The sequence below is a fragment of the Solea senegalensis genome, linkage group LG20 (genome assembly GCF_019176455.1).
Source record: "Solea senegalensis isolate Sse05_10M linkage group LG20, IFAPA_SoseM_1, whole genome shotgun sequence".
NCBI lineage: Eukaryota > Metazoa > Chordata > Actinopteri > Pleuronectiformes > Soleidae > Solea > Solea senegalensis.
In genome coordinates, this window is record NC_058039.1 from 9,115,730 (window position 1) to 9,139,097 (window position 23,368).

At 42.0% G+C, this 23,368-nt stretch overlaps 2 protein-coding genes across 2 annotated transcripts; both read left to right on the plus strand.

Annotated features, from left to right (window-relative positions):
• Positions 1 to 957: 957 nt before the first annotated feature.
• On the plus strand, positions 958 to 7,212 carry sparcl2 (SPARC-like 2). The gene is made up of 9 exons (XM_044053134.1): positions 958 to 1,016; positions 1,576 to 1,677; positions 3,182 to 3,254; positions 3,390 to 3,501; positions 3,702 to 3,820; positions 3,917 to 4,071; positions 5,026 to 5,138; positions 6,398 to 6,492; positions 6,735 to 7,212. The coding sequence occupies exons 2-9, from the start codon at positions 1,621 to 1,623 to the stop codon at positions 6,788 to 6,790; spliced, it is 780 nt and encodes a 259-aa protein (XP_043909069.1). The 5' UTR covers positions 958 to 1,016; positions 1,576 to 1,620; the 3' UTR covers positions 6,791 to 7,212.
• A 5,139-nt stretch (positions 7,213 to 12,351) lies between these two features.
• Positions 12,352 to 22,823, plus strand: ndnfl (neuron-derived neurotrophic factor, like). The gene is made up of 4 exons (XM_044052020.1): positions 12,352 to 12,841; positions 15,389 to 15,642; positions 17,842 to 17,966; positions 20,717 to 22,823. The coding sequence occupies exons 2-4, from the start codon at positions 15,464 to 15,466 to the stop codon at positions 22,108 to 22,110; spliced, it is 1,698 nt and encodes a 565-aa protein (XP_043907955.1). The 5' UTR covers positions 12,352 to 12,841; positions 15,389 to 15,463; the 3' UTR covers positions 22,111 to 22,823.
• Positions 22,824 to 23,368: the final 545 nt, after the last annotated feature.

A 23,368-nucleotide genomic window follows, 5' to 3' on the forward strand; every position in this document is an offset into this window, starting at 1 on the left:
TGCACTCATTTCACTGCGTGATTAATATGCTTTCATTTATGTCATGACAAAGGCTGCAATTAAGAATATACTGTATGTCGCTCATATCACCCTGGATTTATAAACCACAGCATATGACTTATTTATTTCATTTTCAGATTGCAGTTTTTGTCAGTAATATTGCACACATTTTCCTCAAATCCTTCAGCCCTAATAATAATCTGTTTGTAGAGGTGGAATCCCAGTGATAAACCACTACCTGAATCTAAGTAGATTTATGTGAAATTTAATTATTATTCCTGTTATTGCTTTTCATCTAAACCCAGTACACTATCGACAAAATATTTGACGATTTACAACTAGTTTCCACAAAGTAAAGGAAGAAATAAAGATCCTGGAGAGAGAAATTTGTATCTTATATATACAATTACATTGCATTACAAAGCAAAAATGAGTCATTGTTTGTGGGAGACATAAAGTAAAGCTGTTATTGGCCACCCTAACCACTAGAGAGCACTCTTTTTCCACATGACTTTGATTACTTCTTTAGGACCTTTTCTGGCTTAAACACTGACCTTGTCAGGATCAGTAGCCCTCATGGAGAGGGCCGTAAAGTGGTAGTGTGGTTCCCCAAGTGGATTGAGGAATTGGTTAAGTTTGGGGCAATGATTTGAATTGTGGTTAGGTTAAAATTAGGATTAGGCATTAACTGGTAATGGTTAAGGTTAAGGATAATAATGTGTCCAAATAAATGGATGTCAGTGTAGTATCCTAGGAAAGATAGCTGTTTGAGTGCATGTGATACAGAGAGATTTTCTAGATTAGAAAGACAGAACTGAAAACTTTGAATGTAATAGTGAGAAGATGTGTGACCACATGTTCTCTCTCTGGGTTATAAACCAGTGGACCCATAAAAACTACTGTACAGCCCTCACTCCACCCCATCCCACACCCACATAAACAACTTTGAACTAAAACTAACACTGAGCCCAGATACCTGTGCACACGACTGCAAACAACAGGGAGCTGATGTGAAGGTAAGACATCGGGCGGGAGGGGATGGATAAAGCAAGATACAAGAAAAATAGATGGAAATAGAGGATCCAGTGAGTCAGACAGGGAAAGGTGCGGTGTATGGAAACAGCAAGAGAATAATAACAAGGGAAAGGAGACACACAGCTTCTGGTGAGATTTAGTTTTCTCAAGCAGTCAGGGGGATGGAAAATTACGTGTTAGTCTCTAATAATGTTCTCAACTGAAAGCTGAATGTTCACTCCATGTAACACTCTGTTTCCTCTATTCTGAAAAGATTTTACCTGGACTCAATGAGGTGCATTGCCTCCCGTCTGCAACATTATGGAAATGACAGGAAATGTAGTTAAAGTGGGTAAATAACAGCAACAGGAAAGAAAATTGTGGACAATTTGAACTATTATAGCTTGGTCTGTATGGATAGTCTTTCTGAGGTATTTTCTTTTCATATTTCAACTCAAATGCTGCTTAAAACAATTTTTTTAAAGCCTGTGTTTTGTCGTTAATAACAATAAATCTGTCTACAGAATCAAAGTGATTAAGTCCAGTGTTTTTCACCTGCAGGAGAATCTAACCGTTTCCTTATGAGGTTCACTGCGTGTCTCAGCCATGACTTTGACTTATACCTTGTTTCTGCTCGTCAGTCTTCATACTTGTTCATCTATGGTGAGTAAGTTTGTGGCAAGATAAGAGGATTTAAAACTGAACTAAAAATGTTTAACAAAATATGATCATGATATTGGTATATAATCTGGGAATTTATGCTGATGCCAGAGTAGCAGCATGGACATGGACAATGTTTACATTTTATTGCATGTTTATTGCAGACTATCTCCCATGTTTTCTGCTGTAAGTGCTTTGTGATAGGGGTTAAATGGTTGTGGCGTGTGGCTCCAGTATTTTGGGTCAGCTGTGCACCTGTTTCCCATCTGATCTGTGCGGCCTTCACGGGCAGATGTGGACCTGGCGCAGACTACAAAGTATCTGGGTTTCGTGTGCATGAGGAGAGATGGATGTGATATATAACACATTCCATTTTCATTGTGGTTTTTGTTACAGCGCTGCAGTCATTTTCAATCAACTGACTTAAAATGTTTTTTTTTTTTGTTTTTAGATGAATTAGATGAGAGGTGTATTATAACTTGAGATACAGCCGTTGAAAAAAAAGATACTGTGATTCATAATTCAGGTTTGCAATAAAGACATGTCCATATGTGACTTTAATGCATGCCTCCAGAGTTACACAGATCTGGTCCTTTCATCCTCTGCCCACAACATGGTGGTAAACTTTGAGTAAACATGTGTCCCTGTTTGCCTCCATGGGCAACAGCAGTGTGGAGACATAACACGATACAGCAAAATCACCCAAATCATATTATACTGCGTATACAAACACATCTCCTTCACCACTGTGTGGCAGCACTTGTTACTTGTTTCCATGACATAAACTCCTGCTTCTCTGTCTGGTTTTCTGGAGGTGCTGATGCTGCACTTGACTCCAACATCTGAAGTAAAATAAATGTTTTTTTGACAAATAATGGTCACATTTCCTTTTATAATTGAACCCACACAATTGATGATTCCCGTAGTGCTAAGAGCAATATTCCATTACCAATATTAGATTGAATCAGTGTTGTAATGTAACCAAGTACAAATACTTCTTTACTGTACTAAAGTCCAAAATTCATGTATGTGTGTGCTTTACTTTTGTATTTATATTTCTACCAACTTTTACTTTTACTCCAATACATTTCCTCTAAATAGTATTGTTACTCATTACTACCAAATATAATCAGAAGAAGACGAGTTGGTAATGGCATGTATTTATATAGAGCTTTTCTAGTCTTGATGAAGACAAATTGATAGAAGACTTTTACTTAAGTAATATTATAACAAAGTGACCTCAACTTTTATCAAAGTCATTTTCTGATAAGATACTTTACTCGAGTATCCCTTTTAGGTACTTTATACAAGACTGGATTTAATGTTCCCAGGGTAAGACGTAATGGTTGGAGCAAGATGTTCAAATGTTAGATTATGTACTTAGATGTAATTTATTTCTAATTATAAAAAAAAATATTTCTCTAGTATTTCTCTAGTAGTCATGACAAGAGACCTTAAATAAAACAAAATGTTGGCACATAATATACTGTATACTGTGTGTGTTCAGGGAGGCAGAGCCCAGCGCAGACAGAGACAAGCTGAGGAGCGCTTGAGACCATATATTGGCCGAGTAGAGCCAGGTAAAACATACTTGTTTGTGACTAAGTGTCTTTTACTGATGTGTGCACTGTTTGCAAGTCGTGTGGTCATATATGTGCATTGTGAAATTCAACAATCAAAAATGACACAGCGTGGCTCTTTCCCTCATATTATAGAAAAACTCTGTGAATTGCTGAAATGTCGTAGTCCAGCAGGATCTTGGTGCCAGGTAGTTGAGGAAAATGGAGTCCTGGTTCCCAGATGTGTTTGTCCTCAGTCCTGTCCATGGTAAACAATTCATGGAATAATAACATTGTGACCATATTTTGTGTTTTTGACAAGCAAATGTACTTAGATTTGTATCCTGTTCATAAGAAATAAAGAAATTCGTAGATTTTGGAATGAAATGACAGCAGTTTATTGAATTACCACAGTATAATCCATCCTCACGTATAGTTTTGCATGTGGGCTCTGGCTCCTGAAATCAGGCAGAGGGCACCAGTGTGCAGTGTTCTGGGGAAAACGTATGCCAATGAGTGTTTGCTGCATAAAGAAGCCTGTAGAAAGAGGCGCCGCACTGGACTGGCTCACACGGGACCTTGCCTGGGTAAACCCACACAGCAGCACATATTCAAATATTGCACTGACATGTCCACTGTGCAGAACGGTCTTCCAAATTGGTTCTTTTATCTCTCTCAATCAGTCCCAAAGGCTAAATGCACTGAGGAGGAACTAAGCCAGTTTCCATATCGTCTCTTGGACTGGTTCTTGCTCCTGAGTCGAATGGGAGAGTCATACACACCTGCTGCCCCGCCCCAGAGCTGCCTCAGCCACGCCCAGAGGAAACATCTAGCACAGGTAGCTGATACATTAAGGCTTGAAGGAAGCAGCAGAATGCCATTCAAAACACAAGGGGAGAGGATGATTGTAGAATTCAAAATGTGATTTATGATCTATGATGACCTCAGCTTAAGATGATGCAAATGAAATCAATACCACACAACAGTCTATGATGCAAAAGGAGCTGCAGACCGAAGAAAAAAAACATACCCAGCGATTACTCTCACTCCCAGAGCAACTTAACACTGAACATAAAGTTGTTTTTGACACCAGACACCGTGATCATACTCGCAACACTAACTGGGCCTCATGGATTGTGTGGCAAGAAATCAATATTAACAACTTACTGTAAGTGGCAAGTTCTTGTGTTTCTTGAGGTGTGGTCATCCACACAATGAGGCTGTAGCTCTTAAGAAAACCATGTATAAATAGGTTTTGGTCAGTAATCACTAAATTATTCATTAAGATGATAAACTGAGGTCTACGTTGTTATAACTTGACCTCAACTCTTAAATAAATTGTTGTTATTTTGATGATTTCAGAATTAATGGATAGGATTTTCATATAAACCTCTTTTGATTAACTTATTTTATCAGAAGCATTGCTATAATAATGCTGGCATGAAAATTGAAGAGCGAGAGAGAAGAGTACTGTCTGCCACGCATTTCAACATAACACCAAAGTGAGAATGAGTTTTAACCATTGGAATTATATCGATTGTCCCTGTGGAGGACATACTGTACATTTCATGGCAATCAATCAGAAATAGTCTATGTGCTGGAAAATGTCACCCTAATAGTGAACTTTATTCCTTATAATCATGAATCTCAGAACATAAATTGATCAGAATCAATCCACAAATTGGGAAGAGTCCAAGTAATTTTTTTACAATGGGGAAAAAAGTGCAATCATTAATGAAGTCAAACCATGTGTTTTTACTCTGACATTATCTCTGTTCGTCTCGCTCCATAGAAAAGATTTACCCTGCTGGACAGAAACAAAGACGGCCATTTGAGCCGCAGGGACCTGAGGAAGCTGAACTACAAGAGGATGCCACTGGAGCACTGTGCTGCACCATTCTTTCTGTCAGTCAGTTGGATATCAGGATGATGATTAAGTTGACACAGTTATGAATTCATTCAGTACTGGTGTGTGTGTGTGTGTGTGTCTTCTAAAAGTCAGATGCATATCATAATACCTTATATATATTAAAGCTGGTCTAGGTCTTCGTGAACAAATATCATGCAACATTATTTGTGTCCTTTAACCAAAAATGGGTTCTGTCAAGCAGTTCAATCAGACCTGACTGAGGGGGTGTTTGTGTGCAGGGGCAAGAAAATGTATCCCGTCAAACTGTTGAACCGTTTTTCAGCAGTTGTACTCACTTCAGATACTTTTTGTGGCCGACTCCAACCTGTTTGCAGCCATCTCACATTACTCGTTTCCTCCTCCTTCTGTCTTGACATAAATCAAATTACGTGACATGAAATCTAAACACTGCTGAACTGAGAAACACAGACACAGGCCTGAACAGTTTCAGCGATGAATTGCTGAAACACTGAGGGTTAAAAATGTCACACCGCGGTGGTTTTCGCCACAGTTCTGTGACCAAGTTGCACCTCCCACCATGCTGTTCTCTCTACATGCCATGTATTTATTCATCTGCCATGCCAATTCCCACTCTTCCTGTCCTCCTCCTCCCTCCTCATCTCATGACCACACCATCTCTACCATCTTCATACTCCTCCTCCACGTTCAGTCACTTCTCTTCCCTCTCTGCACTTCCTACTTTCCTTTCATCTTTCCCACAAATAGACTCATCCTCAGCCTCCCTCTCTCTGTCAATACCACTCTCATGCTCGCTCTTCTCTCAGTCTTTCATTCCTCCGTCTCTCATCCCTCCTCCAGCCCAACCTCACATGTCTCAGTCAGTCTGCAATGACACGTTTTGTGGGAGCTGGGCTGGCAGTGTCAATGTCAAGCCATTCACAGCAATGATAATGTTTATTACCCACTGTGTCTCCCGCTGCCCATGGATTAACACAAATTGAAGGACTACCCTTCAGAGATAATGCTCAGGGTAAAATAAAAGACAATGGCTGTTGAGGAACCTCAATGCAGTTGCCTCTCTATCATCATGCTCTCTCTAAATCACCATATATATATATATATATATATATATATATAAATCTGTCATCTTGTGCTTGCAAGGTTGTGAGGCTGTGTGTGTGCATGCAACATAGGGGAGCACATGGTGCATTATGTGAGCGAGTGAATGCATCTGTTTCCACCGTCAGTGCCATATTGTGAGGTCATCGTATGTAACTCTGTGCTGTGTTCACAGGTCATGTGACCACAACCAGAACAGAAAGGTGGCCCTGCGCGAGTGGACGACCTGTCTGGTGGACCTCTCCGAGGCCTGGTTCTACCGTTTCATGTGTGAGTTGCACCTTCAGAATAAATTAGAACCAGAACAAAAAGGAAGGATACAGTAGAAGGGACAATGCCATGTCTTTTGTTGACTTCCTTACAGTTATCTGATAATACTATTTACATTCTTTGACATCCAATTATTTGTGTTGTTTAACTTTCTCTACGTCAGTGAAGCTAACACTACTTTTTAATTCACAGGCTCACTCACAGGCTTTTCTTTTTCTCTTTCATTTTTACCTACTGTACAGCAGTGAGAATGGGATCCCATGAGCTGTGTCCAACAGTCAAAGAGAACAACTTTTGAAAATGACGTCAAACCCAAGCATCTCTGAAGACAACGCAATCTCAGTTTCCTGATTTCAAGGCCACAGTAGAGTGTGGCAGTGGCTTCACACTGGTCACTCTCTCCACATTGCAATTTGTCTCATAGTGATTTACGAAGTCATCAAATCTCTCTCTCTGTCCGTGCGCTTGAAAAGGGACAAATAAATGTCTAGACAGACTGACCACCAGCACTGTTAATTACATCAGCTGACATTTGTGTTGTTAAATGGGGGGGAGACAATAGGCAGTCCCAATTTACAAGGCATGCTATGAATAAGCCGTAAAAGGGGAGAATTACAGTGCAGCCAGGCGTGATGTATGGAGAATAACAAACCAGAGGGAAATAATGATAAGGGGAAAAGAAGAGCTTAGAATGAGAGAGGACGTGACTGGGGAAGAGACAAAGAGATAATAAAGGGGGGTGGGGGAGAAGGAGAGGAAAGTGTCGTAATGCACGGGAGGAGGGCGAAAAATAGATGGAGCAACACAAGAGTGACGGGAGGAAGGAGAAAGAAGTACAAAGTGTTTGTGGAAGACGGGCGTTTACGTAATGCACTGTAAATGGGAGTTGAGGGTAATGGAGTAATGCATAAAAAATGGATCAGAAATGAGGGGAAGACTGAGAACGGAGAGTGCGTACGCGGGGGGGAGGGAGGGACGGCTGAGGAATCAGGAGTAACTGAGGAGAGGCAAGAAGGAGAGAAAAAGAAGCTTTTGATGTTGTAAACATTTTCTTTTTACAGTCAACTCTGTAAATGGTATCATGGAATGCTTGCCCTCTCTCAAGGTCAAACAGCTTGCTGATGTATAAGCATGTATAATATATGATACACTAAAAACTCTTCTATCGTAGCCATTTATTTAAGCTTTATGTGTTCATTTGTGCACGACGGTGCGTGTGTTGGTGCTCGAAGACCACTATGATCCAAAGTGGATGTGTGTGTGTGTGTCCTGGGGTGGGTTCTTTGGTATGACTGCTTTCTCTGAACTAATTTGCCTTCAAATATGCCATGCCTGAAGGATGAGGCAGGAGAAAGAGAGGGGAAGATGAAGTAAGTGGGGGAGAGAGATTCAGGACTCAACGTGAGATGCAAATTCAGTGCAAACGCGAGGCAAAGAGGAAACGACTACTGCTTCCACTTCGTGGCGTGCAAACACAAAATGCCTTGTCTTAAATATCAAAACAAGATGGTTTCACTGAATCAAAACTTTCAATAAAGTGGAGTGGAGGTGCAGAGAGCTGCAGTCGACCTTTGCATATAAACAAAACTGGAGGGAGAGAAATGGAAATGACATCAAATTCCTATATAACAGAGGGAGGAAAAAGGTGTTGGGGCCACTTGGTCTGACACAGCTACACCTCCTCCTCCTCACCACTCTACATTCTTTGTGTTTCCCCCCCCCGTGTTAATAGATTATTTCTCATTACCTCTGGATCACTGTCTCTACCTCCTTCCACCCCTCCATCAAAATACAGAGAATAGGCAGATGTAGATAATACCACTTTATCCTTTCTGTTTCTCTCTCCCACACACACGTGCACACACACACTTTTCTTCGTGAGGACGCTCATTGAGATAATGCATCCACTACACCCTTACCTTAACATTAACAATTACAACTAAATGCTTAACCCTAACCGTTGACCTAACCTAAAATTAATTCCAACCCTAACCCTAAAACCAAGTCTTAAAGGCTTATTATGGTTGTGAGGAGGAGCCAAACATTTCCTCACAAGGTCAAAGTGTCCCCACAAAGATGGTTTTGAATCAAAATGTGTCCTCACAGCCTACTACAGACATGTGCACACACCCTTCACCTCCCCTCATCCTGTCACACCCCATTTGAATATTAAAAGAGGGAGATATCTGTGTGCCACCCACCTCTCTAACCTTGTCCTCTGCTCCTCCTCCTCCTCCTTTGGGTTCTGATCAGTGATCTGATCTGTGATGGCTCGCATGCTCACATCTCTCTTCTTTCTCCCGCTCTCACACATTTACACACACTCCCATGGGACTCTGACAGCTCTGGAGCAGATGGGAGGCTGGTGATGGCATGCTGTTAAAAATAAAGATTCCAGTTAACCCGTTGTCAGCTAGCACACCCTCCCTCCCACTGTCATGTCCCCCATTCCATCTCATCACTCTCTCTATCAATCTCTCTATCGCTTCCTCTCAATATCAAGGCCTTTCTCCCTTTGCTGTCCGTTTCACTCTTGTAAAAAAGAAAAAAGCCAACTAAACTGTGACATTTAAAGCATGCATCCATAGACCCCTCGACCTCAGAACATGATATTTAATACATGCTTGTCGTGAAGATGGACCCCTGCATTATGTATGGCTCATAAGCATACATCCATAATAGATGAAAAGGCCAGTTTTGCAGCTTCTTTTTACACAGTTATGCCAAATTAAATTTTTACTCCCACTTCCTATCACTTCCTCTATGGATGGAGTTTGTCTGGCGACTGTGTGTTGATGAAATATTAAACAGCGATGCAAAGAGGGGGCTGGGGCTGTGAGTGGGTGGACTACAGGATCAAAAGGCATATACACACACTGGTCATGATGGTGGAGAAATGTGTGTGTTTGTATACATGTTTGTGTCCTTTTTTCTGACTGACCTTGTCAGGTGTTCTACTGGAAACCAAGGGGACCATCTTATAGGGCCCTTCCATACTTTCTGTATCCCTGTCCCCAGAGAGTCGCTATGTAATTTTGCTTGCACATGCATGTTCCCAGGTTCATTGACAGTAAAATGAGGGTTTGCAGCAGTCTAGTGTTTCACCTGTCATAGAATGTAGCTACCACGTGACTCCTACATAGACTCCTGCAGACTTGCAGACGTGGGAAGTAGCAGTCTGGTTTTAATAAGGCGAAGCCTAAATTCTGCTCTGGTTAAGATAAGAGGTAAATGTGAATAGAAGTGAATAAAGTGTCCTTACAAGAAAAGTTGCACAAAAGTGTGTGTGTCTGTGTGTGTGAGAGAGATTTTGAGCCCCGTGTCACCCAAATCCCAGTTTTAACAGATGTTCCACAGATGTCCAGAGTCAAAACAACAGACTTCAAATGTGATTTTCAAATAAAATAATTCTCCCCTGGAAAAAAACAACAACAACAGCGTTTAAGTTGCCAGATCGCAGCTCATACACAAAGTTTTATGTGCACAGAAATCTCTCCGAGATTAACCACCATCCATCCAATCTTCAAAAGCAGCCGCCGTATCGTGCTCTGCCAGACTTGCCAACATTCAGAACCTCTCAGGGACTGTAAAAGTGGGCCAGCGAAAAGAGAGGGAAACAGAGAGGGAGACTGGTAGCTTTGAAAGAAAGTCCAGCCGCAGAAATGGGTTCCTAGACTCCACATTTTCTTTTTTAAAAAAAGACCAGTTGTGGCCACTGCAGTGATACATTTATTAATAGCCCTCATGTGCCACATTTTCATTCTTCTTTGAAGTGATGTTGCAGACACAGACAGACACAGACAGGGAGGAAAAAGAGAGGGAAAGAGGGAGGGTCTCTCAGATTTTAGCCTGTGGTCAGACAATATTCCCTCTGGGTGGAGTGGGTCCCATTCAGAGTAACCTCAATAGCCCTGTACTGGAGTACCTGGTGAATTAGTAAGAAAAGGCCCCATCAGAGAGTGAAGAAGGGGGGAGTTAGAGCACAATGTGGTGGGCCTCCTTCTAGTTTTCTGATGATATTGATTAAAGAGATGAGGATAGAGAGCACGGAACATGAGGCCCACCATTGTGTGGAGATGAGAGGACTGGGTGGGGTTTGAGAGCCACTGATATGAATCCACCCCCAGTCCACTGAGATCTGCACTTGACCTATAGGTGGAGGACACAGAGTCTGCAACATGGTTGTTATCAACAGTCTTATCTTACAAGTTTCCAGTTTATTACACCATGCCCTGAGGCACTGGGAAAATGTAAATGAGCAGGTTTTTAATTTCAACCCCATGGGCCGGTGGGTTTTCACTCTGAATCCAGGACTTAACCAGAGATTCTTCCCCAAATGTTTTGTCTTTGTGCTCTAATGCAGTGGCCTTCTGTGGTGTATTGTTACAGCCGGTCCATCTGTCCTGAGATTAATTATTTGCTAATTATGTATTACAGTAAAAAAGAAACTTTGAAGTCTTTTTTACACTAGCAATTAGGTGTAGAAGACTTAAATGCAACAAGTGGAATCAGTATGAATATAAAGATTCAGGAAGTGAAAATTGTATTTTTAGGGGTAAAACATATTGTCATTTAAACCTTGGCAAGAAAGTATCCATCCATCATCTACCGCTTTATCCTCCACCAGAGGGTCGCGGGGTGTGCTGTGCCAATCTCAGCTGACATAGTGTAGCGTGACCAATTTACCTAATCTCCATATTGCATGTTTTTGGTCTGTGGGAGGAACCCGGAGAACCCGGAGAACCCGGAGAAAACCCACGCACACGGGGAGAACATGCAAACTCCATGCAGAAAGACCCTTGTTCCAATCGGGGCTCTAACCCAGGTCTTGTTGCTGCAAAGGCAAGAGTGCTAACCACTACACCAACCGTGTGGCCGGCAAGAAAGGAAATAATCATATTTCTGACAACAAAAATGTCAGCCTATTCCTTTTGTATTACATACATGCTCAGTGCACTAGTATGTACAAATATATACTGTATTTGATACTAAATATCACAATATGAAGATATTATTAGAATTAACCTTAGATATGAGAGGGTAAAATATAAAAGCTTGCTTTCTTATTCACAGTCAAATTATTTACTATAATACAGTGAGCACTTTTCATGACCTGACCTGTATATGTGTACATTTATTTGCTCTATATGTTGTTTGATTATTTAACTTCTCGGTCAAAGTGAACCTCACATTTGAAACGATATTTATATATGGTACATACAGCAATTTTCTGAATTTAGATCCAATCAACACCTTGACATACAACGTAATGTATGACGTCAAATGTGGACCAGGCACAGTTTCTATTTCAATCAGTAAAAAGGAATCAAGTCAAACCCATGCATGAGCTCCACTTAACATAAGAGAATACATTATAACACAAATGAGTGATGATCAAACAAGAGTCATTACTTTGAGTGTCATATCTTTAGATAAAGGAAACTGTTTCATCATTCTTTTAATTTAATGGGGGTGGGGGTCTTGGATGGGGCAGGTGCACTCAGTGTTTTAATTAATACTTTCCATTTAATTAAATGTATATAATACAGCAGCCGAGAGGCTGTTTTTTCAATCTAAACATTTTCATTCAGAAACAGTTGAGGAACCAGATCAGACCAGGCGATAAGGGCACAAAGACGGTGTAACCTCGTCTGCAGCGTTGTGATACAGATGTTATCAGAACAGTGAGAGAATGGTTAATGTATTTAACTTCCACATCACCTCCCCTTAACAGCACATTCTCTCTCTCTCCCTCCCTCTCTCTCTCTCATCACCACCCCCATTCTCACCACCTCACCATCAGCCCCCTCATGCTCATCCACTTGCTCCCTCACTCTCAGACTGCACACACAGATACAATATCACACATGAGCCCATTTGAATTGCAAGTAAGCTCTACTGTAGATTTGCAACCAGATCAGGTAAACAGAAGGAGACAAGTGAGAAGAACAGGAGCTGGGGGGGGGGAAAACACAGTATAGTGACACAGGTCACATAAGAACAAGAGGAGGAGAAGGTGGGACATGGGCTTCACTGACCGGATAACATTCAAACACTGTTCGGCAGGACAAGCCTCCAGGTGTGAAGGACTCAGAGATAGACAGAGAGAAAGGAAGAGTGAGAAGTGTCTGGGACAGCCCAGGAGGGACACCTGAGCCCTGAAGAGACACTTCAGCACCTCAAGGGAGACGGAGTCTGTGGAACACCCGACAACAACCTGCTGTCGCTCCTCCTCTCTTCGCAACCAGCTCTCATCTCCCTCTCCTCCTCCTCCATCCTCACTCCCTCTCTCATATGATCCCATCCTTCACTCCCTGCTCCAGAGAGAGAGAGTGTGCACCAAGAGAAGGTAAGGGGGGGCATGCATGCATGCGTGCACGCTTGTTGTTGTCCTTGCAGAGAATGTGGGTCTCAAATTTCAACTTGATGCCTCGGTCAGCAACTTGTTTCTTTGATTCAGTGCTGAGTGAGCGTGTGTGTGTGTGTGTGTGTGTTTGGTGGGGGTTGCTGGAGGGTTGTTTAAACAGCCGAGACAGACGCACGGCACTTTTCGTTTGTTGCAGGATGCTTTTCGTGTGGACAGTCTCACAGTTTTGCATGTTGAATGTGTCTTACTGCTCATTATACCTGTGTTTATTTGTAATCTCTCTGACAACCAATAATTATCTCTAAAAGAAAAGTGGAGTGGGACAGTGACGACAGAGGAAAGGCAGAAATAAAGTGTGCATCGAGACATGTCGTGATGTTCTATGAAAGTGTGTGAGAGAGGAGAGTGAGACGCGCAGGCACAGAGGGACGGTGAAGTAAGCATATATATATGCAGCGAGGTGGAAAACCAGCTGTAAAATCCTATCAAGTTCCATGGTCATTGCATACTAATCCTCCATCTATACTGGTCAACCCCCACCTTGAGCCACAGGCCGTATTCTTCCCCTATAGTAGTTTGGTGGAAGGGGGGGGGGGACACAGTGGATCCTGCAGGGACCACCCCATGCCATTTAATCTGTCCCTGCCCACAGACAACAGAAGGCAGATGGTCCTGCAGGAGCACAGAGAGATCGAAGATAAGCTAAGACCTGTCTCTCTGAAACTGAGCCTCCCTCAACTTCAGAATAAGGCGGCCCCCGAATGAAGCAAGCAAAAAAAGAGAAGCAGGACTGAAGTATCTCAAATTGAAACGCAAACAGCAGCCAGGGGGAAAAAAAATGCAGACAGTTTAACCGTTAAAACACAACAGAGTCTTATGATAGAAAATAAAAGGCTGAATATAGACGTAGTGGACAGGACCATGAGAGTCCTGACCTTCTGTGTATTCAAGTTCTCCATCTCAGTGAAAAACTCTTCTCTTTGCCTTTAATTTGCTGAAGCGCTGTATGCATATTTTATCAGCGGGTGTGTTTTTGAAGGAGCAACCCCGCCAAGCTTTACCCCGTCTTTGTCTTGATCAAGTTTGAATGAGGGGGAGTGTGAGCGTGAGTGGCGGCGTGGTTGTGTGTGTGAGTGGTAATATGTGACACATTAACCCATTCATCGTGGAGGCTGGAGGAAGCCACTTCACAATGTCTGACTAGAAGAAACAGAAACCAAATTCACTGCAAACCTTTTTTTTTCTTTTTCTCCGTGCTTCCAGCCCTCGCTTTTTTCCTGTTTCACTTTTCTCCTCTCTTTCATGCACTGTCTCCTTTTCCCTCTAATTACTCCGGGATCCAACATCCTCCTCTTCCTGCTCTCCATTTCCTCAGCCTCCCCTTCCCCTCCCTCCCCCCTCCCTCCCATTTCAATCTGCCTCTATCTATCCTACTGCACGTCTCTCCGTTGAAGCTTTATGGGTCGTTCACTCCCTTATTTCTGTGCACGGATAATGAGCAGGAACCTCTGTGCGACTTTGTAGCTGCGCGACTGTTTGTGAGTTTGGATCCCAGAGCGTCCTGGGGCCAGAAAGACTCAGATGTACCTTCTGTAGCCGCCTCCACCGACCCACTGTGATTGTCATCTGATCTATAGGGCACAGCACTGACACAGTACACCTTGTTAGGGGAAAGCAGCGGGGAGAGTGTTTGTGAACACCGTGTGACTTTGAACAAATGCCTTCTCTCTGGGGAGAAAGGAAAACACTGGGGCCTGTAATCATTCTATCTACTATTATTGAATCCCAACCACACACACACACACACACAATCTCTCACCCACATATGAATATACACAGGGAACACTAACAGAGTGTGAAAGAGGTAAAGCAAAGGACAAAGGATTGACACAGAACAAAAAAACAGATTCAAATTCCTCTTGTCAGGCATCACAGTAACGTGTGCTGATTGGATTTGACTGCATCACAGTCACATCCAGGTGTTGGTTCTGAGCCTCGGCCCTCGTCTGTGTGATATGACACGCTCTCTCTCTCTCTCAATAATCTATCTCTAATACTCACGATGAAAGAATATTTGGAGAGCAGACCTCTTCAACTAAAAATAGATATGTGGATGTAAAGACACCGACTTCAGAGTAATATTAGCAGCCCGCTTCACACTTTGAAAAGTGGTGTGATGGGTGATTTCTTTCTCTCTTTAAAAAAAAAAAAAAACAGAGCGTGTCAAGCTGTGCTACACACACATCCCAGAGTAATACAGCGTGGCTATTTCTCTTCCCTTGCATGAATAATTCTGTCTGAATGTAGGAGAAGATGCTTCTTCATATCAGTGAATCACCAGTCGCTACAGCTTTTTAGTGTCTGTGCGAATGATACTGTGGAAATTAAGTGTTTGAGTGCAGTGCTCTCTGTGTGTGGAAGTGTATTAGTCTGTGTGTCTCAGTCTCACTGTGTGTGTGTGTGTGTGTGTGTGTGTGTGTGTGTGTGTGTGCTCTGATTGATGATCTTGACCTTTCCGTGCATTTACAGAGCCTGGGAGAGTTCCAAGACGCGGTGACTTAGGAAAGTCAAAAGAGTGAAAGAGACAGAAGTCAGGAACAGGCCATGGCCCTGACATCGCTGTCCTGGTGTCTCAGTGCAGCTTTGGCACTGCTGTGTGGCTCCTCGTGGCCCCAGGTTCACACAGCTCTGGCACCGGAGAATGAGGTACCACTCCGACCCACTACATGGTTACCAGAAGGAAAGATCACCTCTATAACTCTGCCCAAAGGACGCACTCGCAGGTAAGAATACACCTACACTGCATGATATGGATGCTTGTTGCCATTACAGCAACTAGATTATCTTCAATATTAATTAGTGTGTTGATTATTGAGCGGTAATTGTTCGGAGTTAATAAATTGTCCGTTTAAGTGAAGAAGAATTTGTCTTTTTGAATGGAAACACAGAGTCTTATCATCTGAACATCATGTGCAGTCATCATTACTGGAAATGATTAGTGGCAGCAGTAAGACTTACTTTCTGTGGTGAAAGGTGTATGTTGTGTTAATATTTTAATACTTGTTTTATCTTATTGTATTGCTCATATTCTATACTTGTCTACCCCTGACATGACCTTGCTACTTTCCCCCAGTGTGGCATCAATTAAGTCCAATCTAAATATACTTTAAACTACTTTAGAAATGTTCATTGTGCAAGAATAATCTGTAATAATGACGCAATGACGTGTAAACCACTTTAATATTGCAGCTGGTAAAAAGATTAGTTTGATTTAGCCTGATTTAATCCAACTACGTCCACAAATGACGAGACAAGATTCCAACTCAAAGTTTAGGGAACTTTATGGAAATAAAAAGTAGTTTTCACAAGTGTGGGAACAAAGGATAGCTTCTCTGCTAAGCGCAAACTTGTTGCTGAACCCTTTTGGAAACACAACACTCAACTGTCAAAAGCATTATGGGAAACACAGTCTTGATTTTAACGTCATAGATCTCCCATAAACGGCTTTATATACGTAAATTATTAACTTATTAATATGTTTTAAATAAACAAACTCTAAATCTCTAAATTCCCAACAGTCTTACCTTAACCTTTTATAACACATCACACTTTATTTGTTGTTAATTATACTTTGAATCGCAAAAGCAATTACTATGAAATGGAAGTACTGGAGAAAGTGGAGAAGATAAATAAGCTATAATGCAGAAAATAGAGTAGAAACTGCAGAAAAAGCATAAGATTTTTAAGAGAGCTAATTTCCATAACAAGCTGGGATTGCACCATTTTTACAAATGTGGAGACACGTCAAAATAGTTCCAAAGTATAAATTATTTAACTGTCTGGATTCGACCAAATAAAATATTTAATGCAAAGTACTAAAAGCAGGAATTGAAAAAGGTCAAACTGTATACTGAAAGAGAATACTATCAAAACAACATACACAAATTGTACGCAAAATCAGTTTCACCTTCCCAACAAACGATTGATTTGTAAACCAGCTGAATTATCAGGGGCAGTGAACTCTACACCAACCTAATTTGCAGTTCATTAAACACCTATATGATTAAATCCCGAGGTCTGCTCGCCAGCACTGCCCTCGTTGCCACGTCGACAACAAGTCTGATTCCAGTGCCACAGAGCGACAGGAAGTGGAGCCCATTTGGCCTGAGCCCTAGCTGCACGACAGTGCCAGTGCTTGCTTTCTAAAACGGGGGAGCTGAAAATTGCGAAACACATCTCCCTGTGTGCTGCAGTCTGTCCACACATGCAGTCATGCAGAATCTCAGCAACAAAAAAAAAAAAGAATGCAGAGAAGACACTGATTCAGAAATTAATCACTCTATTAGATGAGCCACAAAGTGCCCTTGACAATAACAGTGTCGTACATCTGTTTAAAAACAAGCGCCATCTGCACGCAATCATGAATTATAGTGTTTGCAGTGAAGGAGAACAAATATTTACTAACAAGCAGCCGTGCACTTACTCAATTTTAATGGTGCGTAATTAACTAAATGAACAGAATATTGTTGCTTTAAAAAGAAAGGTGGTTGTAAACGGCTTCACATTGATTTAAAAGGGAATTTGATTATTTAAATTTGATCGCATCACAACGGACCTAATAGTTAATATGCCAAGCACGATTCCCGATAAGCAGACAAACAGATACTCATCTGAAAGAGTCGATACAGCGTTATCAGCTGATCCCCAGGTCATGATCTGCTATCAAATGACTGATCAGCATGTAGGGGAAATGGAAATACGGCATTTGGCAAAGCTTCGAAACAGCTGCAATGAAAGCTTTAGGGGAAGAAATTATAGCCAGTCTATCGTATCAAAACATCATCTGACAAACTGAAAGGATGTTGCTCCGTGTTCACTGGTCGAGAGCTTGTCTTCTCGTGCATCACAGCTGAATGGAAACAGGCTGTTATCTTTTTGACATTCAGCTTTTTCGCTGTTATCTCCGGTGTTTTATCCTACAGGCTCTACTTCACACTGAGGAAAAAGGCTCCGGCAATGTCGGTGACCGTCAGCCCCTGTGACCAGCCCGTCGAATGGAGCTTGGCCGCCCGCACTTTAAAGGACAAACCGCTCAAAAGCCTGCAGTGTGAGTGGACATTATACGACCACAGATACCCAGATTACAGGGGTGTAATAACAAAACTGCAACAGTACATTTACCTGAAGTTAGAAAAAGATGAATTTGTGTGTACGTCTGTCTAAAACTGGACTTTTTTTTTGTCCCAAATACTACAAAATCATATTCCTCATAGACTGATACACCCAAATAATGGAATAGGCAGTTGAATTACAATCGCATGTACGAGTTCAGTCTTACTCACGCTGGCCTGAGGGCTCCGCACATGCACCACGGTTTCCGTCCCTGCCTTGATCCCGGATATAACAGAAGAAGCCGGTTTATAGAAGGAGGAGAGGACAACAGCGGGAAAAGCTCAGTGAAATTCAGGCTGGTACATTTTTTTGGACTGATGAGAGGACAGAGTTTCCGCTCCACCAGCTCAAAGAATTAAAAAAATAAATAAAAGCAATACATTGCCTGGGGACCCAAGATGAGTGAGGGGTCAAAGCAGATTAGATTAGTAACAACAATATTGTGATAACAAGCATGGATTTTATAATCAGCTAAACAGCCGATACCATTGATGACAACTAGGATGCTTCAGTTCCTTTATGTCGGAGGCCTCCAATGTCTTTTCTTACACGTCATCACAACAAGCAAGGTAGTAAGTCAGTTAGATCATCACTAAATCACTTGCTTAGGGTTTTAGTGGAAGCTAAACACTCTTAAATCAGGGGCTTTACTCCTTGGTAAAGCTTCATGATCACAGCTTTGAGTTCATGCCGTAGAGAGGAGAAGGGTCCAACTATTAGAAGACAAAATGATTTTGGCATCATATCATTGTCATTTGATGTCGGCAACATGGAGGTTATAGGTTTAATATACAGTATCATTGCCTTTTTTATTATATTTATATACCATATGATGTATATATATATATATACATGAGGGCCGTGTTGTGGTGCTGGTGCCAATCTCAGCCGGGGACACACAGTCAGTTTACTGTGTCATATTTGTCTAATCCCCATATTGCATGTTTCTGGATTGTGGGAGGAAACCAGAGAACCCGGAGAAAACCCATGCACACACATATAGAACATGCAAACTCCATCTTCATGCCACAAAGGCAAGCGTGCTAACCACTACACCAACTGTGTGGCCTATTGATTAACCATATCACAGCAATGCTTTTATTTCATAGCATTAAAAACAATTTTTAATTCTAAATACCACCCACTGTCTTTGACAGGGAAACAGGTGGTTGTCACTGAGCCATAAATTCTCTATATAAGTAAAACACTCTCATATAAACCTGTTAATGTCAACACAGAATAAATAATGTAAGGGCAAGTGTATAAAATGCAAGTAAAATTGTTTTCATTTGGCAGAAATTGAAGAAAATATTATTTAGATCATGATCCCCATCCTGCAGAGCCGCAGCTTTAACGTTAAGAGTTTTAAACTAAAGTCAGAGCAATAAAGTCGAGCTCAAAGTTAAGTAAGTCATAAAATCTCTACAGTAAAAAGGTAAAGCGGCAAAATGTCAGAGACTTTCTTTTAATGAGCCTTTTTCCAGGTTAAAAAAAAGCTCCTCGACGTAGTAAAATAACATTAGGAAGTTCTAAAATGACACATGAATCATTTAGACGCCGAGCTCATGGGTCCCCATCACCGGCCTAAATAATTCACTTTGATTCAGCAACATTTGGTCTCATGTGAGGGGCGATTTCTCAACTCAAGGAGAGATGAACAGTGAGACAAGTGGTGATGTGTTTTGTGTGTGTGTGTGTGTTTTGACAGTTGTGCCATTCGAGTGAGGAGTATGTGCTTAAAAATAAAAAACACTTGGGGTTTGAATGAAAATACTGGCATTGATTGAGGAATGGTAATTGGCTTCAGAAGAGGGAGTTAAGTTTCCCTTTACTTTGTTAATTGTGCAGGTTTAGTGCATGGTAGTTTGTTTATTGTTCATTTACTGTGAAATGTGTAACAAATGTGTATTAATGTATTAAATATAAATGTACAAGCGATTATTGCTGTGTTCCAGAAATGTTGGCGTTTTGCAAATGGAAGCTGTCAATCATGCAGATGTACACGTCTATGTGCTGTACTTTATTGTCCATTTTACTCTGAACAGGATCATCATTTACCAAATCAACATCATGTGCTTTTGAAGAAGACTTGAAACTAGAGATTGAGACCATTCATTCTTTAGGAAAATGTTTCAATGTTATAAAGAAGAAGTAATTAATTGTCCTTTCGACTGCATATGCTTGTTAAATGGCCGTTGACATTTTCTTTCATTTCCTTCATTTCTATTGGCTCACTTAGCAGCCCAACGATTGCCCCTACAATTAACAATGTAAAATCATTTATTTCCTTTTCACATCAGAATTCCTGATAAAGGCTGGTTTACTAGTACTAGTTAAGCATTTTTTTGAGATACGTTTGATCTCCAGCAAAAGTGACAAGATCGATTCTCAATAACAGCACCATAAAGCTCATGAACGTCGTAACAATTAGCACACAGTGATGGTCTTCTCACCAGCTGTCAAACTAAACCCTTAACATCTCAATTATTTTCATTTTTGTGTAGTGACCTTAAACATTAAAATGTCTCTAACTCAGATTTAGTGGTAAAAGAGATTGTTTGACAATTGTTTGAATTGCAGCCTTTAGGATTTGCAGTTTGCATTGCTGTTGTAATTTGGAAAAAAAAAAAATCATGGCTTTCATCAATTCATAGATAAATAAATACTTTTTTTATGTCCTCACAGGGAGTAGTAAAAAGAGTACACCTGAAGTGTGGTGGCAAGGTCCTGGGACTGAGGAGAAACTACACAGCTTCGCTGGCAGTGCAGTAAACACCTACGCGGGTCCTTCCTATCCACATGCTTCCATCTACATCCTGAGGCTGCGCTCCAAACAGCACAACACCAGAGCTACAGTATCGCTCCATGAAGGCCCGGGGCCCTCAGGCACCTTTCCTCGGCTCCCACCTGACCCTCAAGTTCACACTTTAGGTGTCGGCATGACCAGTGTCACGCTCAGCTGGGTGCCCAGTGCCTCCATCACCAGCCTCCCCCAATCACAGAAGACTTACGACTACTGTGTCCTCGTCAACTCGCAGCAAAACTTCCCCAGCCTCTGTGCAGCCCGAGAGAGCATGAAGAGAGAGAAACACCAGAAACAAGAGAAGAAGGAGAGGAGAGTGACAGTGTGGCCGATTTTGAACGACTGGTGGTGGCAGCAGTGGGACGTTTATCCTGAAAGTCCAACCTCTTCCCTCGCTGATGAGTACGCTGATCTCCAGTGCACATGTCAGGGGACCGAGAGTGTCTGCACCGTCTCCGAGCTCCTACCCGAAACCCTGTATTACTTTGACGTCTTTGTGGTCGACCGGCTGAATGGGACCAGCATGGCGTACAAGGGGACCTTTGCTCGGACGCACGAGGAGGCTCGGCCGGCAATCACCACGTTAAGAGAAGGGGAGCTGAGGTGGGTGACCTTCAACGACAGGGGCTCCAACTCAGAGCAGTTCTTCACTTTCCGTCCTCGCGGTTGGCAGCAGAGTGGCCTCCTTACCCTGCAGAGCTGTGGAGTGGGTGAAAAAGTCAAGGCCACTGTATCCAGTAAAGGCCATGTTTTGACATCCCAGGATGTGGGAGGAGATATCTCACACATCTGGCTCCAGGGAAGTCCTTCTTATCTTATTCACTTGAAGAGAGAAGGGACTTCCTCAAAAGGTTCAGTCAAGATGCAGACCTCTTCAGCCTACCACCGCAGAGGAGTCCCATCTCTGCCTTCCACCTTGCAGATCAAGTCCTTCAACCGGTTGCGCGGTTGCAACAGTGTCACGTTGGCCTGGATGGGCACAGAAGAAAGAAGCCTGTACTGCGTGTACAGCAGGAAGTTGGGAAACCGTGACGCGGAGGCTGGAGGAGTATCGGCTCTAACTGCTCCCTGCCTGGGGCCAGAATCCCGTTCTGACACTGAGAGGGTTCTCTGCAAGTATTTCCAGGAGTTGAATCCTCGACGGGCCGTCACAACAGCTGTGATCGGGGGCCTGGAGCCAGGGATGGCCTATGTGTTTGATGTCTATCTAATGAGACGCTGGGGGATCCCTATCAAGTACGCCAGCAAGATGGTAAAGACCAGAAAGGAATGCTGAGCTGCTGCCCCCTGTAGGAGGGTTTTTTAATGTCCCTGCATTGGGGGGGAAATGCCATGGACATGCTGACCATGACAATAAAGCCATGTGACTGTTGTGGAGAGACTGTTGCCATAACAAAAGGAAATCTTCCCCAGAGTTGAAAAGGTCATGTTGAAATCCCACTCACACTGTCTGTGCGCGTGGATGTAAATGGTGGATGGAGGATCCGCACACCAGCAAATGTTCATACCATTGACAATGCAGCGCTCGTGTTTTTGTCATTTTCATGGGTTTTTTTTCAGTGTTGGTCATGATAATGATGTGCCAGTTGTCCAAGTGCTTACTCTGTGTCTGAGTACAAAGGACAGATGAGGTTTGTGATGACAGAAAATTCAAAAACAACAACAGAGACCGTGCCAAATATGCAACAGAAACAGATGGGGCAATAATTGGATAACATCTGAGGTGGGGTGGGGGGGTTGCAGTGTATATCTCCACTGCTGCATAATGTACAGGCTTATAAACACAGATGGGCGCAAACTACAGATGCTTAGCTCAAAGTCAGTGTGTGTCGTTGTGTTCTGCTTTCGCATGAAGCAGTGAAAATTACTTAGTGACTTAATTGCCTCATTGTCTTTGATGTATTCTTGTGCTGCTTCAAACACACCAATAAATACTAAGTTATCTGTATGGCCTTGACTCTGTGATGCTTATATAAATTGACTGTCAAACATTATTGTCTCGCTACAAAATTGTTTTCTTTGGATTGCTTCCACTTTTATTGTAATTGAGTGGACATTTTACTCAAGGTGGATGAAATATTATGGGTAAATAGAAAATATTATTGCTGGCTCCACTGAGTTCAGCTCCTTGTTTTGTTCTCTGATTTTTGATCTTTCCCTATATAATTTCACTTCCACGGGTTGCATTGAAAAGATTCAGGCTGTAAAATGACTAGTAATGTAAATAATGTTCAATATAGAATGACTGACATGGACTCAGTATCATTCCTAAAGACACATGTGTCCTTTAGCTGCTAAATAAGAATGTCATAATGCTGATATAATTCAGTCTAATTCTCATAATGTTCTTGTTGTGGTCAGTAAAAGCTCCAGGGAAGTTCTGTGTGAGGTGTTGAACGATATAACTTAAACTGAGTTAAACAATGGATTAGGATTAATGTTGGAGTCAGGATTATGTTTGAGACCCAGTAGGTGAGAAGTAATCAAATGGAGCGTTGTTCAGTAACAATGAGACATATTGGCAGCAAAGTAAA